The following is a 14,603-nucleotide window of genomic DNA, read 5'->3' as shown; positions in this document are numbered from 1 at the left end:
AACCAAAAATGAGCAGAGCAGCAACTTGTGATAACAAGCTTGAGAAGAATTCAAGAGGAAAATGAAAGAAAAAAGAAAACAGTCTGTATCTTCTAGTTTCTAAGAAGCATCCAGGGAAGCTGTGACATCCCCCTGAACTGCAAAGCAGCAGTATTCAAGTGAGCAGCAGTAAGTAAACTGGTGAAGATTGTAAGCATGCATCAATGAGATCTTTAAACACCTGATCCAGCAAGTAGGATATTAAGATAGACAAATAATTCAGTAATGGTGGAGGTTTTTTTTTTTTTTCTTTTCCCACTTTGTTTTTATCTGCAAGTAGATTTGAAAGTATAGAATAAAATCAAATAATTACAATCATTCTCCCCAAACATCTAACGTCTACAAATCAATGGCCAACAATTAATTGCAAACATTCTATAATCACTACTACAATATCAGCTAAAGCTCAGGCTACATCTGTAAATCCAAATCTCCCTGGTACTAGAAAGAACTGTATCCCTAAAATCAACAGTTCGATGAAGCCTTTGAGAATCCACTTGCAAACCAAACCAATCACAGACATCCTACAGATATTTCCTTTCCACGACCACTAATTTATACATTACTGAAAAAGTACTCTCCAAGGTATGCACTGACACAGGCTACATCACAGAATTTGTAACGTTATTTTTTTGTTACTATAGATAGAAATATTAGTTTCTGTTTGCAGTAGTAAGAATAGCAAAGTCAAAGAAGGGATTGCATACAGAATTAGAAGAAAAACAGACCCATGTTTTCATACTTTTTATCCACAAGTAGAAATACAAAATTAATTTGATCCTATATATTCAGAGAAGTATTTTACAGAACAGTGGGTGTCTTAATCCAAAGACATAATCATTATACAAAACTAAATGACAAATAGTCTCTTCAAAAATAAATACAGGGTAAAAATGAATGCATTAATTTATTAGGGAAATTAGTCCTTGAGAAAGGAAGTTTTAAAAGATCACTGATGATTGTAATAATAAAACCAAAGTACAAATTCTCAAGCTAAATTTAAATGCTGAAGCAATGAAGACTGCACCTTGAAGTCATGCAGATAGAACCTGTACTATGCCACTACTCCATGCGTATCTTTCTGTGTTTACACACACATATGAAATAATTAATTTGAAAACTCCCACAGAAGGAACAATGAGACATCACTGAAACATTTTAAAACTAATTCATGCCTCCAGCTGAATAAAAAAAACTCAGCGTATGTAGGACAGTATGTGATCCTTTGATTTCTACTAGAAATAATTATTTAACCACAAACTTTGTTAATTTCTTTACTCAGAGGAATTAAAAGTATGTACCAAAACAACATTACGAAAGATCAGATTATCAGTGGTCTGATACGATTGTTATTTAAAAATATTCGAAGCTCTATTTTTTTAATACAACAGCATAAGAATTTTTTTCTTTTTTCCTTCATGCCAATAGACTATGAAATAAAAAGGTCAAGCTAGTAAACATCATTAATTTCATGCAAGTATTTGAAAAGAAGGAAAAAAAATGGTATGCTCAAAACTAATAAAATGCAATTTTTTTAATCAATATTTGGAGCTCCCTTTTATTGGAATTCCAACTCTTGGAAAACAGAATGCATCCTTCGCAGACCACAAACACTCGTCTGAAGAAAGAAAAGTACATTTTCTTTCTTCTCTACAACTCTAACAGCAGGAGTTGTTAAGTACGTTTCTAGATATCATGGATGCTTACTTTCATTATTTTACTGCTTTCAAATAATATTGACACAATTGTGCAATGTCAGAAGTTACCCAGTGTAAGTGCAAGTAAGCTTCTGCTTTTCAGAATCACAAAACATTCCAACAAACAACTAATAAATTTAATGGATTAAGAAATTAACATATGAGTAAGTGATCACTTACTATGTGACCTGAATTTCCATTTCTAGAACTTTTATAGATAACATAAAACCTACTTCTTGGTTACATTTTATTAGATTATGCTGTTAAGAAAATCTCTTGTGAATGATTTTTGCTCTGTAAATTAAAATCAACAGAAACTCAAGATTTTATACACTTCTGAACACCAACCACTTTTATCCTATTAAATATCTGGAATTAACTGTTAACCATTTCTGGCAAATGTCCACAGGAACTGTTCACAAGGGAAAATAAAGCCATTAATACTGGAAAAGTTCTGGAAAGCTTAAATAAAACTCCCTGATAAATCAGTTTATACTGTGCCATGTTATTTTCTTTCTTAAAGAAATTTTAGATAATGCTTCTTCATTTGTATAATGAAAGCAATAAATAAACTGAATCTGAATTAGTGAGAAAGAATGTAGCAAATTCAGAGAATAAAGAGTTCTCCTTTCAGTGGGAGAAATCAAAATAAATTTAAAAATCAGGCGAAAATAAAAATATATTAACCACAGTGAGCTCAAATAAAATAACTGTATCAACAGAAGTTTTGATGAACAACAGTTCATGAATCTTCAGTACATTCTGCTTACTGTTTGTCAGGGATTGGAAGAGACCTTGAAAGATCATCTATCCAAAGACTAGATGAGATGATTATATTAATTTTTCATATTACGGTAGCCTTCTAGCAGCACAGGCAATGTGTATTTACAAGCACAAGGATTCTGCCAGGCCACCTGGCTGGTTGTTCAAGAGGCAGCAACCTGTTTATGTGGCTGTATCAAGCCATGCTTCTTAGGGACGACATCCAGAGGAAACTGGAATGACCTTGAGCATCTCTAGGATTTTAAAGGTGATTCACTGTTCTTTATTATTTTCTTCGTATTATTTTAATTCCGTTCTTATGAAGCAATCTAAAAATTCCAGGAAAAGTGCCTTACTAGTGAAGTACTTTAAACAATGGCTGAATTATGAAATGCACCACTCCCATTTAATAGCTTCACAAGGAAAGCTCTGCAGAGTTTGCAATACACTTCTGTGTTAAGAAAGTGCTCACTGAAGGCAGGTACAGAGTGTTCTCCACTTACAGGTGTGCAGGAAGGCTGATTTTGGCACTTGAGGCTCCAAATACAGATTTGCCCCATTTCCAGAGACCATTATAATCTGAGGCCAGTATAATCGGATTCTGCTTCTCTTTATTTAGCACACGTAACCTCTACAGCTTTCTATTTAAAACATGGCAACCAGTTTGGCTCCAATGTTTTTTTGAAAAGCCAACAAAAAAACTCCTCTGAAGCCAAACAACTTACTTCGACTAAGTTAGCAGCAATGCCAAATCAAGCTTTCACTTACCAGAATAAAAGTCCAAGACACTAGGACTTCAAGAATAGTCCACTTCTGAGTACAGTATTTAAGGTAGTCCACTTGTTCACGTTCTTTCTCAGTGATGTAACAGTTACAGATTCCCGTATTTTGTATTATCACACTAATACTGAACAAAGCAGAGTTGATCTTTACAAATGTTTACATTTCTTGACAGGCAGTTTCATTAGTTGTCATGTTAATATTTTCATCTAAATTTGCTGACTTCCTAATCTCTTGCTGATTTTCACACCAACAGTTTATATTTTGATAAACGACATTTCTAAGCTTTCGGGTGACAGCTGGAATTGTCAGTACTCCCTGTTTTATTGTGTAACTGCTGCTTACAATGGAGAAAGAATCAATCTGTTGGTGTTGAACATTACCTTATTCCTTTCAAGCTGTTTTTTCCATCTGAGCTAAAGATGCTTCGTCCACTTGCAGAGCATTTCTAATGAGTGGCAGTCAGCAGGAAACTGATTTTTGAGCAGCTTCCAATGGAAGTGTGGCTTTGAAAGGAGAACCCTAGATTTTAAATCAAATCCACAGTTTATTTCATACAAGTAAACTTATTTATGTGAAGCATTTGAGTCTAATTCTAAAAACAAAAACTAATTAAAATTGTAAGTTAGTAGATATCCACTCTTCTGATTAACCAGAAATGTTATGGAATCACTGAGCTACTTCTCGACAGTTCTTTATTTCACGAAGTACAAAATCTTCTGACAGATACGTAATTGAGAAACCCTAGGAAGAAATGTTATTTTGTTTCAGCACCTGCTCTATAAACGAAGATAATCAGATTTCTCATTCCAGAAATTAAGATGACTCTTCATTTCAAGAGTGACGTAAAAGACACAGCAAGAGTGTGTAGAGCAAAATGCCTTGCAGAACAAGTGCAGAGGCTCTTCGCTCGATATGAATTTCTGTAATATTTGCTTAGACATTCTCTGTATTCATTCATATCCCTGTTTTGACCTATGCCAAACCTTGAACGCTTTTAAGTGTTATACAAAGAGACTCTATTCATACAACGAGAGCATTTTGAAGATAATTTGGTATTATTTCAGGTTCTAACAAGCACAAACCCAAGCCAGAATGTACAATATATAAGAATTACAGTATCACAATATATCCTGAGTTGAAAGGGACTCACAAGAATCATCGCGTTTAACTTCTGGCTTCACTGAGGACCACCCAAAATTCAAACCCTATGTCTGAGAACATTGTTCCAAATGCTCCTCAAATGCGATTAGCTTCTTGTTGTGACCACTGCTCTGGGAATCTGTTCCATGCCCCATGAAGAACCTTTTCTTAATTCCCAATCTGACCCTCCCCTGACACAGCTCCATGCTGTTCCCTCGGGCCCTGTTCCTGTCACAGAACTCAGTCCTGCTCTCTGCTCCCTGTGAGGAGCTGCAGCAGCCATGAGGCCTTCCTCTCAGCTCCTCTGCTCTGGACCCAGGGGCCTCAGATGCTCCTTAAATGTCTTTCTCTCCAGACTCTTCACTATCCTTGTAGCCCTTCTTTGCATGCTCTTTAATAGTTTAATGTCCTTTTTACACAATGGTGCCCAACTGCACACAGCGCTCAAGGGGAGGCTGCACCAGCCAAAGCAGTGCAGGATAACCCCCTCCCTTCACCTGGATATGGTTGGCCTTTTTGGATAGATAATCATGGAATATCTTCAGTTGGAAGGGTTACACAGTCTCTACTGTAGATATACTAGTAGCACAGGGTACAAGTTCCTGTAAAGATTGTTTAGTGTTTTTTACAGCTACTCTTTCCTCATGATTTTTATTTCTATGACTTCAGGCATTTTACACCATGGAAAACTGGTAATTCAAAGAAGAGAATGGAAATTAGGGTTGTCTACTGTATCTGTACACTGACAAATGCATTGTTAAGCTTGTGTAATGTTTGGAGAGTGCTTTTTTTATTCCTTAGATTAGATTTGTTAGCAGGGGACTGGAAACGTGCTGTGATCCTTCTCTCATTTATTTCCTTTCTCAGTAGTTTTTTTTCTCAGTTTTCCCCCTTGTCAGATATTCACTTTTAAAATCAAAAAGATTACTTATGAGAACGAAACTATTTTTGATAATACAAGGCACTAAGATGGTAAACACTGTAAGGTTGGAAGCAGCACTACTGAAATGGTGGCAGCAGGCTACAAGGTTCTGTAATGTATTTGTGATACCATAAGAAAGCACCCACTCCATTCTTGTGGGAAAAATCTCTTTGTACGTTCAGTTTACTTGTGTACTTTGATCTGATGAGGGAAAGGAAAAGTATTCCCTCTGTGAGGTTTAAATGAAGCCTCAAAATCCAGTTCTCTCACCGCAGTTATTCCAAAGAGAGAAATTTCCAATTACTTGGCAAATCAAGAAAGACTGTCCCAAGGAGGCCTGAAACTAAGTGCATCTTTTTCCTTCCTTGGAGTCTGCTGATACTCCCCATGCAGAAGAGAAGGCTGCAGTACAGGAAGCTGCAGAGAAGAGCTCATCACACTATTTTTCTCTGGGAGACAGTAACATCATCACCATTAGACCACAACGAGCCAAACAAACACAGCACAGCACAACAGGAATCTGCATTTCTGTGAGAGAATGCAGCAGGAGGCAACACACTAAAACTTTAAGAGTATGGATTCTTTTATACGGCCTCATACGGAATCTTTTTAGAACAATGTGAAGCTCATAAACATTCAGACCAGATGGCATAACACAGCAGCACAAGCTGGAGCTTATTAGCTATTGCTTCTGTTCATTAGTATATGGCCCAGAAACCTGAAGGAGCTTTAAACCACACTCTGCTAACAGCTGAACAAGGGCACTGAGGTACAGACTGTGTGTGCCTCTTCCCACAGGCATCGTATCTGGGCTATGTTTCACATTTTTGCTCTAAAACATACAGGTACGTAACACTAAAATAAAGTTCACCAAAGATCTTCTAAAATTGGCGAAATAATGTTGTACACAACATAAAAAGTCTAAAAGTTAAATATTTAGCATTTACAAACAGGTGAGAACTGAATCTGATGATACAGTGTATATCAACATTTTTGATACAAGCCCTATTTAATAATTAGTTATATTTTACCAAAATATGTATTATCAAAGAAAACATTTTATATTTTTTTCCTTAAGCTATGGGGTTTCAAGGAAAATACTAACAAAAATAATTGGTTTCCTTTGTAATCAGCCTCTTCCTATCTTCCAAATCTCTGTAGCGCTCTATTCCACAATACTGCAGTCACTTCCCAGATAACTTGATAAACAGCTCTAAACAAATTATGCATCTTAAAGGTTCAAAAAACAAAAACAAAACCCTCTTCATTAAGTCCACAATCTTCATAATAAAGAAAATATGGGGAACAGAATTAAACAACAATCCAAAGAGTACCTCACTTCTGAAAGCACGCATAGAAATTGTTCTTCAAAAGGAAAACTTTTCACCATACAATGTTCCTTTCTTTTTCAAAACGACCCATTCTCCTCTCCACATACAAACTTTAAAAAAAAAAAATCAACACCTGTTACTGTGTCTTGCCTACATATTAATCACTTTTATTACTCTTTATTTTGATAGTATTTATGCCAAAAATAATGCTGCCAAGAGCTATACCGAACTGCTCTATCACACTGCACTGAACATCAGCTTAGCACTGACAATACTTGACCACTGAATAGCAGTCAGTGCTCAGAGATGCCCCTCGATAAAACATTTTCCCTTCATAAACTGCTGGAAGTTTCAAAGCACGTAAGTCCTACATTCACACGGATAAGAGACAGCATTCCTGTTTTTAACAAATTATGCAAAATTACACAAGCTGTAGATACAACTGTCAAATAATCATCAGTTCTAAATCTCTATTAGAAATGATGAACTTCACAGCCATTCTGTTGGCATTCATCTCCACTAGAAAGGCTCCCATGATCTTTAACTTACACTATGCTTGAGTATTATTCTAATGTTTCCAAGAAGGGAAAAAAAAAAGCTGATAAAATTTTGCTTCTTTATCCTTATATGTTATTATATAATGAAGTAACTGAAACAAAGAGGACATGGTATTTGCAGCCCAAATTTGATTCTCCATCACTCCACTACAAGTGCAATACAGATCTGTTAGGCCAAATGGATTTGCTTAATTCTTAAATCAGAAAATAATACAGTTATTATATAAAAAGCTTTTGCTGTTTCACAGATGACAAAAAAAACACCGTGACAGTTTCCTGACAAAACCATTTCCTACTATTCCTCAGTATACCTTATATTTATGTCTCTAATAATAAATAAAAATGTTTTTGACTGGTCAGATGAAGTTAAGAATTGCATGTGTTTAAATCTTCCTTCCTGGTAAATTTATATTTGCTGAAACATAAAGTTCCCCCCAGTTCCTGCACTACACATGCATTTCTTCTTTTCCAGAGAAAGTGCTATTGAGCATCAGAATACGTCTGTTGTCCACATGTCTACATCAGAGCTGCAATGCTAAGAAGTATAAGAATGAGAATATGATGGAAACAGCAGTGAGCTAAAACAATGGAGTTTGTTGAAGGAAGATGTTGGAACAAAAACCAAATCTATTTACCTCTTATTCCTTAAGACAATCTTATACATCTTCTCTAAAACATTTATTAGTCTCTAGCTCTAGGCCTACTTATATGGCTAAAAGCAGAAAATGACAACTTTTTTGTGGAGCACTCTAAAATCTTGTTTTTTGGATTAGTAGTAATGCTGATTTTTTTTTTCCCATGCGTTTATCAGAAAAGTTTTGCTGTATCTTCCTTTCAGGAATAATTCCAGTTTGCCTCACTTATAATGTAGTTCAATATATCTGTCTTGCCAGGAAATATACGTTTGCCTAACCAGAAATGTACCACCGTATGCTTATTTTGTTAATGATCAATACACTTCACCATGCCAATGATTCAATCCCAGATGCTTATCCTATCAGGGATTCATTCCTTTCAACTAGTGTTTTCTACAAATCTATACTTAGCCTAAAAAGCAATAAAGCTTTTTCTGTAGGGACAATATTTGTGGAATACAACTTCCTTCATATTTACTTTGGTGGAAACAGAGAAAGCTGTGGAGGAAAACAGAGTTTTAATGATGTAAACATGCCACAAATAAACTAGAAATGAGAACACGTATGGTACATTTGTGAGACCTTATTTCTGCATAGCCAGGTCCATCGATGATTTTCCCAGCAAGAAAACATTTCTGATGGCTTCTGCCAATTCTACCCCAGCTCTTCCAAGTACAAAACACTGTGTTTACCAATTCTTCCAAGAATTAATTTACTATGTTTGCCAATATGCACAAGCTATATGATATCGGGTCTGGCAGGAATTCATAACATCTTCTTGCCAGGATGAGATATTGTAGATTTACATATCTTCAGATAGACAGGAGTTTGAGCATTCCAGTGATTAAAAAAAAAAAAAAAGCATTTTAAGATGCACTCATCATACAACTAGCATTGACTTTTCAGGAGTGAATGACACTGACATGAGATTTTTTTTTTAATCTGTTTGCAATGAGTTGTTAGGTGAGAAAACCATAGCTGAGTTTACAACATTGTGATATCATTTGTTAAATCTAAATTGTCAGATAACTACAAGATTTTGAAACAAATAACTCCAGAACTGCAACTGATCTTGCACTGTGCTCTCCAAAAGGGACATAAGTACTAGATGTCAGGAAGACAATCTAGAAATTGTTACTTAAATGACAGTCTCTCAAGAGATTAAATCCATATTTACTGTAGATTTTCTCTCATATTCCCGTCTATTAAACTTGGGAAAATTGACCAAGAAATTGGTCCTCTTTGAAGAATAAGATTTGAGAGAAAATTTCAGGAAATGCAAGGAATACAAGAATAACAGAAAGTTAAGTACTTTGCATCCGGGTGTTGTTTTCAATGTGAAAAACCAAAAAATTATCATTTCCAATATCACATGAGTTTTCAAATAATATTTTGACATAAGAAGATGTTTGCAAAAGTATTAGCAGTGCTATTGAATACTGTAGGATATAACTGAGACTTCTGAAAATATTTTGAGACGTGCAAAGTTACAGTTTATACAGACTGACTATATTCACAGGATCATAGAATCACAGAATCGTACGGGTTGAAAGGGACCTCTAGAGATCATCGAGTCCAACCCCCCTGCCAAAGCAGGTTCCCTACACCAGGTCGGTGTAGGTGTCCAGGCAGGTCTTGAATATCTCCAGAGAAGGACACTCCACAACCTCCCTGGGCAGCCTGTTCCAGTGCTCCGTCACCCTCCTCGTAAAGAAGTTCTTACGCACATTTGTGCGGAACTTCCTGTGCTGCAGTTTCTGGCCATTCCCCCTTGTCCTGTCTCTACACACTGCTGAAAAGAGTCTGGCCTTGCCAGCATCTCCTCTATGAAGAAAGGCTAAGTGAACTGGGTCTGAGAAAAAAAGACTGAGAGGGGACCCAGTTCACTCAGCCATTCTTCATAGGGGAGATGCTCCAGGCCCTTCACCATCTTTGTGGCCCTCCGCTGGACTCTTTCCAAGAGATCCCTGTCTTTTTTGTACTGTGGAGTCCAAAACTGGACACGGTACTCCAAATGAGGCCTTACCAGGGCACAGTAGAGGGGCAGGATCACCTCCCACGACCTGCTGGCCACACTCTTTTTAATGCGCCCCAGAATGCCATTGGTCTTTTTGGCCACGAGGGCACACTGCTGGCTCATGGCCAACCTGCTGTCCACCAGGACACCCAGGTCCCTCTCCGCAGAGCTCCTCTCCAGCAGGTCAACCCCCAACTGGTAAAACCCAATGTACCAGTGCATGCAATTATTCCTCCCTAGATTCAAGACTCTACACTTGTTTTTGTTAAACCTCATCTGGTTTCTTACTGCCCAGCTCTCCGGTCTGTCCAGGTCTCGCTGAATGGCAGCGCAGCCTTCAGACGTGTCAGTCAATCCTCCCAACTTCGTATCATCAGCAAACTTGCTGAGGGTGGCCACTATCCCCTCATCAAGGTCATTGATGAAGATGTTGAACAAGACCAGACCCAGCACCGACCCCTGAGGAACACTGCTAGTTACAGGTCTCCAACCGGACTCTGCACCGCCAATGACGACCTTCTGTGCTCTGCCAGTCAGCCAGTTCTCAACCCACCTCACTGTCCACTCATCTATCCCACACTTCCTCAACTTTGTTATAAGGATGTCAGGGGAGACAGTATCAAATGCCTTGCTGAAATCAGGGTAGACTACAGCCATTGCTCTCCTCCCATCCACCTAGCCAGTGACAACATCATAGAAGGCTACCAGATTGGTTAAGCATGACCTCCCCCCTGGTGAACCCATGCTGTCTACTCCCGATAACCTCCTTTTCTTTCAGTTGTCTGGAGATGGCATCCAGGACAAGCTGTTCCATCACCTTTCCAGGGACAGAGGTGAGGCTGACTGGCCTGTAATTACCTGGATCTTCCTTTTTGCTCTTTTCGAAGACTGGAGTGACATTAGCTCTCCTCCATGGTATTTGCAAACATATATATATATATATCTACACATATATATATCTACATCAATTTACATATTCTCAGATTTCAAAACTTTTCACAGAAATAAATCAAGGATACTGAAAGTAATAATTAAATTGTCAAACTACCCATATAGAAAAAACAAAAATAAAACTTAAAGAAATTGCTGATATATCAATATTCTAAGATATGATTCACATATACAATGTTCTTATGTACATTAATGGAGACAGAAATTCTTCCAGTTTCCATACACTTCTAAATGATTCTTTCCACAAAATAAGATCAATACAAACATATATGTCTATATTTGTTATTGTTATAGGCTCCTCTGTACTAATATTTTATTTTATTCTGAAATGATGTTCTTCTCACATTCAATCATTAGAATTCACATTTGACTGCTGTCTCACCCTTCATCATTATCACTTTATTCACGACTGTTACTATGTGCCTGTTTTCTCAACTATTCTCACACCTTTCATGCATGAAGTTAATGGATTTTACCCTCATTTTGCAATCCATTAGTTCATCACCTACTGGGTACTATTTCAATCGTAGCTAGTGGCTAGAAAAGAATATCTGGGTATGTAACCATGGATATCTCTTTAGTTTTAAAATTTAGATTTTTTTTTTCAGTCTTAAGTAATACTTCAGTCAGTAACAATCTGAAGCAATCGCACACTACAGCTTTTTCCCCAGCGAACAACCCCTTCTGAAAAGGGGCACTATGGGTCTTTTTTTGTTTTGTTTTTTAAATTCCAAAGATGTGCCAAACATGAGAAAAACTTTGTGAAAGATTTTGAGAAGGAATTTCAGAAAAGAACGCATTCTATGCACAGTCTAATGGATTCATGACAAATTCACAGTTAAAAATGGAATCTGCTGTTTTTCTAGACCCGACTGAACAAATACCAACATTCAACAAGGACTCTAAAACTCAGAGCACCCACATCATGAAGTCTGGATGCCCTTTTGGAAACAGTACAATAGTACTGCAGTCAAATCAAACTCTGGCTGAAGTCTAAATATTTACACTCAGCTTTACAACCTTTTTTTTACTCTTGTCTGAATTTTGAACTCAATCAGTTGAGCTGCCCCAAGGTAAGCAATCATTCAGGTGCTTCCCTACTGACGAACTACCACTTGGCTGCAAACATGAACATTGAACCTCATACTGCAGTTTGAAGCAATACAAATCTGCATAGCTTCTAAGAAGAAAAAATACATAGGTTTTAAAATAGAAGACCTGCAAATTCATACCGTACCTCCTAAAAATTAATTTGCCTGGAAAAATCTTCTGGCATGTATTTCCAATAAAATCATTTTACAACATGAGTGTAAAATACCTGCTGGCATGCTAAAGCATCAATTTGATTCCTAACATATCAGTTCTGAATATGTGAGGTAAGTTCTGACACCTTCTTGCAGAAATGCACACTAATTTGACTTTCTCCAAAATTATTAACATGACTGCTTTCAGACACACTGTTCTGAAAGAATAAATCTACATGACACAGACTGCTTCCCTATGCCTACAGCTGAGTGATTACTTCATGCTTTTGTCTAGGCCACCAACACTACAGCTAACACGGGCCCCCACAGCAGTAAACTCAAGGAGATCTTCAAAGGCCTAGCAACGCAGAGGCTATGCTTTCAGTGCTCAAATTTTCACAAATGAGGTAGCTGCTTTAAAGAGGTCTACACATACATTTACATTATCTCCAGCCTCAGCATGATAGACATATCTTCATTAGCCAAACTCTCCTAACAAGAGTGCGAGAACAAATCATTTATCATGAGTCAAATGTGGTGGTGAAGTTTTCTATAGTACTCTTAAGATTTGTATTTGTGACTTTTTCTTCCGCAGTACTGGAGAGAAAACGTATATGCATAGAGGCTATCTCTGGCAGCTAGCTAATTATTCTCCCATGAATTGCAGGCACTTTTTCAGACAACACCAGCCGTATGAAAGCGACTTATCTGTAGTAAAAGTTAGAAGACTATATGAACTATGTAGCGCAGCTATTCTAATTTTTGCATTAATTTACACATCACAGAGGAGACATTTTTTTCCATCTTCAAAAGCATATTCGTGATTTTCTTGTCAAAAAATGAAAATTATTTTAATACCTAGAAGAACTAGGGAAAGCTTTTGCTGAGTGAGGGGTGGAAGGTTGTTTTATTTTTCCTTAAAGTGAGTACAGAATTTTTTATCTGACAAATAGTGGGCACACGATTTAACCGCTTCCTTGAAGAGCAGGAAGGGGACTGCTCACAGAGACCTTTTCTTCTGCTTTGAGGGCAGAGGCCCCTCTACTTCTGATAAGTACTCCAGTTCCTAAAAATGCTCTTCTTTCCCCACCACCCTGCCTAAATTTGTGATGGAACTAAAGGCAAGAGATAAGCCACTAGTCTGTATGAAGTGCATTAAATTCAGCACGCAGGTTACCAGGAGAAGCAGTCCATTTGGGAATGCTGCAGTACAGCACATTTTTTTCCACTTTAGTCTCAATTGTCATCCTTTATCTGCATCCAGTGAGTATCTTTTCCTAACCTCGGCTGCAGCATCATAAGTTCTCAAATATTTCTCCTAGACTTCTGTCCATATCAAGCAAAAGGCCAAAAAAACCCTCTCACATTCAAACCTCCAAGAAAAAAAAACAAAAACAAAAACAACTAACCCATCTGATAATTATCTGTAATGTTTAAATAGACTTTAAAAATTACAAATATTGTTAAGAGTATGGTAGCATTTGAATTCATTGTAGACATATGCAGAGACAACCCACAAAATCAAGCTGATTTTCTACCAAAATCCACACAACACATGTAAAACACAGTAAATTGTTACCCACTCAACGTTACTGAGAAGACCAGCCACTGCTATGAAAAATTTTGTGAATCATGTGATGTACTCCAGAATGTCACTAAGTTTATACTATTAGAATAATACTTCTAAAAGTGATTTCCCATATTTATGATATAATAACATATTCAAAAAAAAAGCAGAAAAAGCAACTTATTGCTACATGCCTTTGTAAACAAAATGGCTGCTTGCCTGCTAACATCATATTATTTCACAGTGAATAATCAAAAAGTAATTTTTGTAATTAGAAGAGAAAATAAACAATTTACCTTGTGTGGGTTGGTCAATATTTTTTCTTTTTTTGCTTTGACTGTTGTAGTTCAGTCTTAGCTCTTGACTATATTCGTTGAGTGTTTCTCTTGAGTCATAAGACTGCCTTTGCTTTCTGCCATCTTCACTTTCATCTGAAGAACTTGTGTAAGTTAGATCCACTTCATGTTTCACTTTTGACAGTGGCTGGTAGGGTTTGCAATCCATCTGCTCCATCTCTGGCTGAATAGGCTCAAAATCATGAAAATAAGCAACCAGAATTCCTTAAGGAAAGAGTTCTGGAAAATAAAAAGAACACAAACAATAATCCCATTCAGACATCATATTAACTCTCAAAAGCCCGGTCTTATTTTCAGTCAATATAAACCAATTAAATTGTATTTGAATCATTGTGATTCAGGAGAAAATATGTCTTATTTTGGTGTTTTACTTTAAAAAAATGTCATTAAAATAACATTAAGTACTAACCCACCATGCCAAGCAATAAACATACCCTTATGCACAGAATCTGTTACCCGTTCTTGAAACTGTTACTCTTTCTCTAAAGAAATATTCATGTACATATATTCCAAGTGAAAATAAAATCTTAATTTATTTTAAAATACAAAGAAACCAGAAAGTTCATTGTTCTGAAGTATTTTCTTGTAAATAGAATTACACA

The 14,603-nt window shown here is 36.7% G+C and overlaps 1 protein-coding gene across 2 annotated transcripts in view; it reads right to left on the bottom strand.

The window, feature by feature from the left end:
- The window catches only part of TENM1 (teneurin transmembrane protein 1), a 232,556-nt gene extending 218,380 nt beyond the window's left edge, over positions 1–14,176 (bottom strand). For both annotated transcript variants that reach the window (XM_031554696.2, XM_085230595.1), the window contains exon 1: positions 13,942–14,176. In XM_031554696.2, coding sequence (XP_031410556.2) covers positions 13,942–14,158 — 217 coding nt within the window. In that variant the 5' untranslated portion in view covers positions 14,159–14,176. The remainder of the gene's footprint in view (positions 1–13,941) is intronic.
- Positions 14,177–14,603: the final 427 nt, after the last annotated feature.

The sequence above is a fragment of the Meleagris gallopavo genome, chromosome 9 (assembly GCF_905368555.1).
Source record: "Meleagris gallopavo chromosome 9, MGAL_WU_HG_1.1, whole genome shotgun sequence".
Taxonomy (NCBI): domain Eukaryota; kingdom Metazoa; phylum Chordata; class Aves; order Galliformes; family Phasianidae; genus Meleagris; species Meleagris gallopavo.
This window is presented reverse-complemented; position numbering and strand designations above follow the sequence as displayed.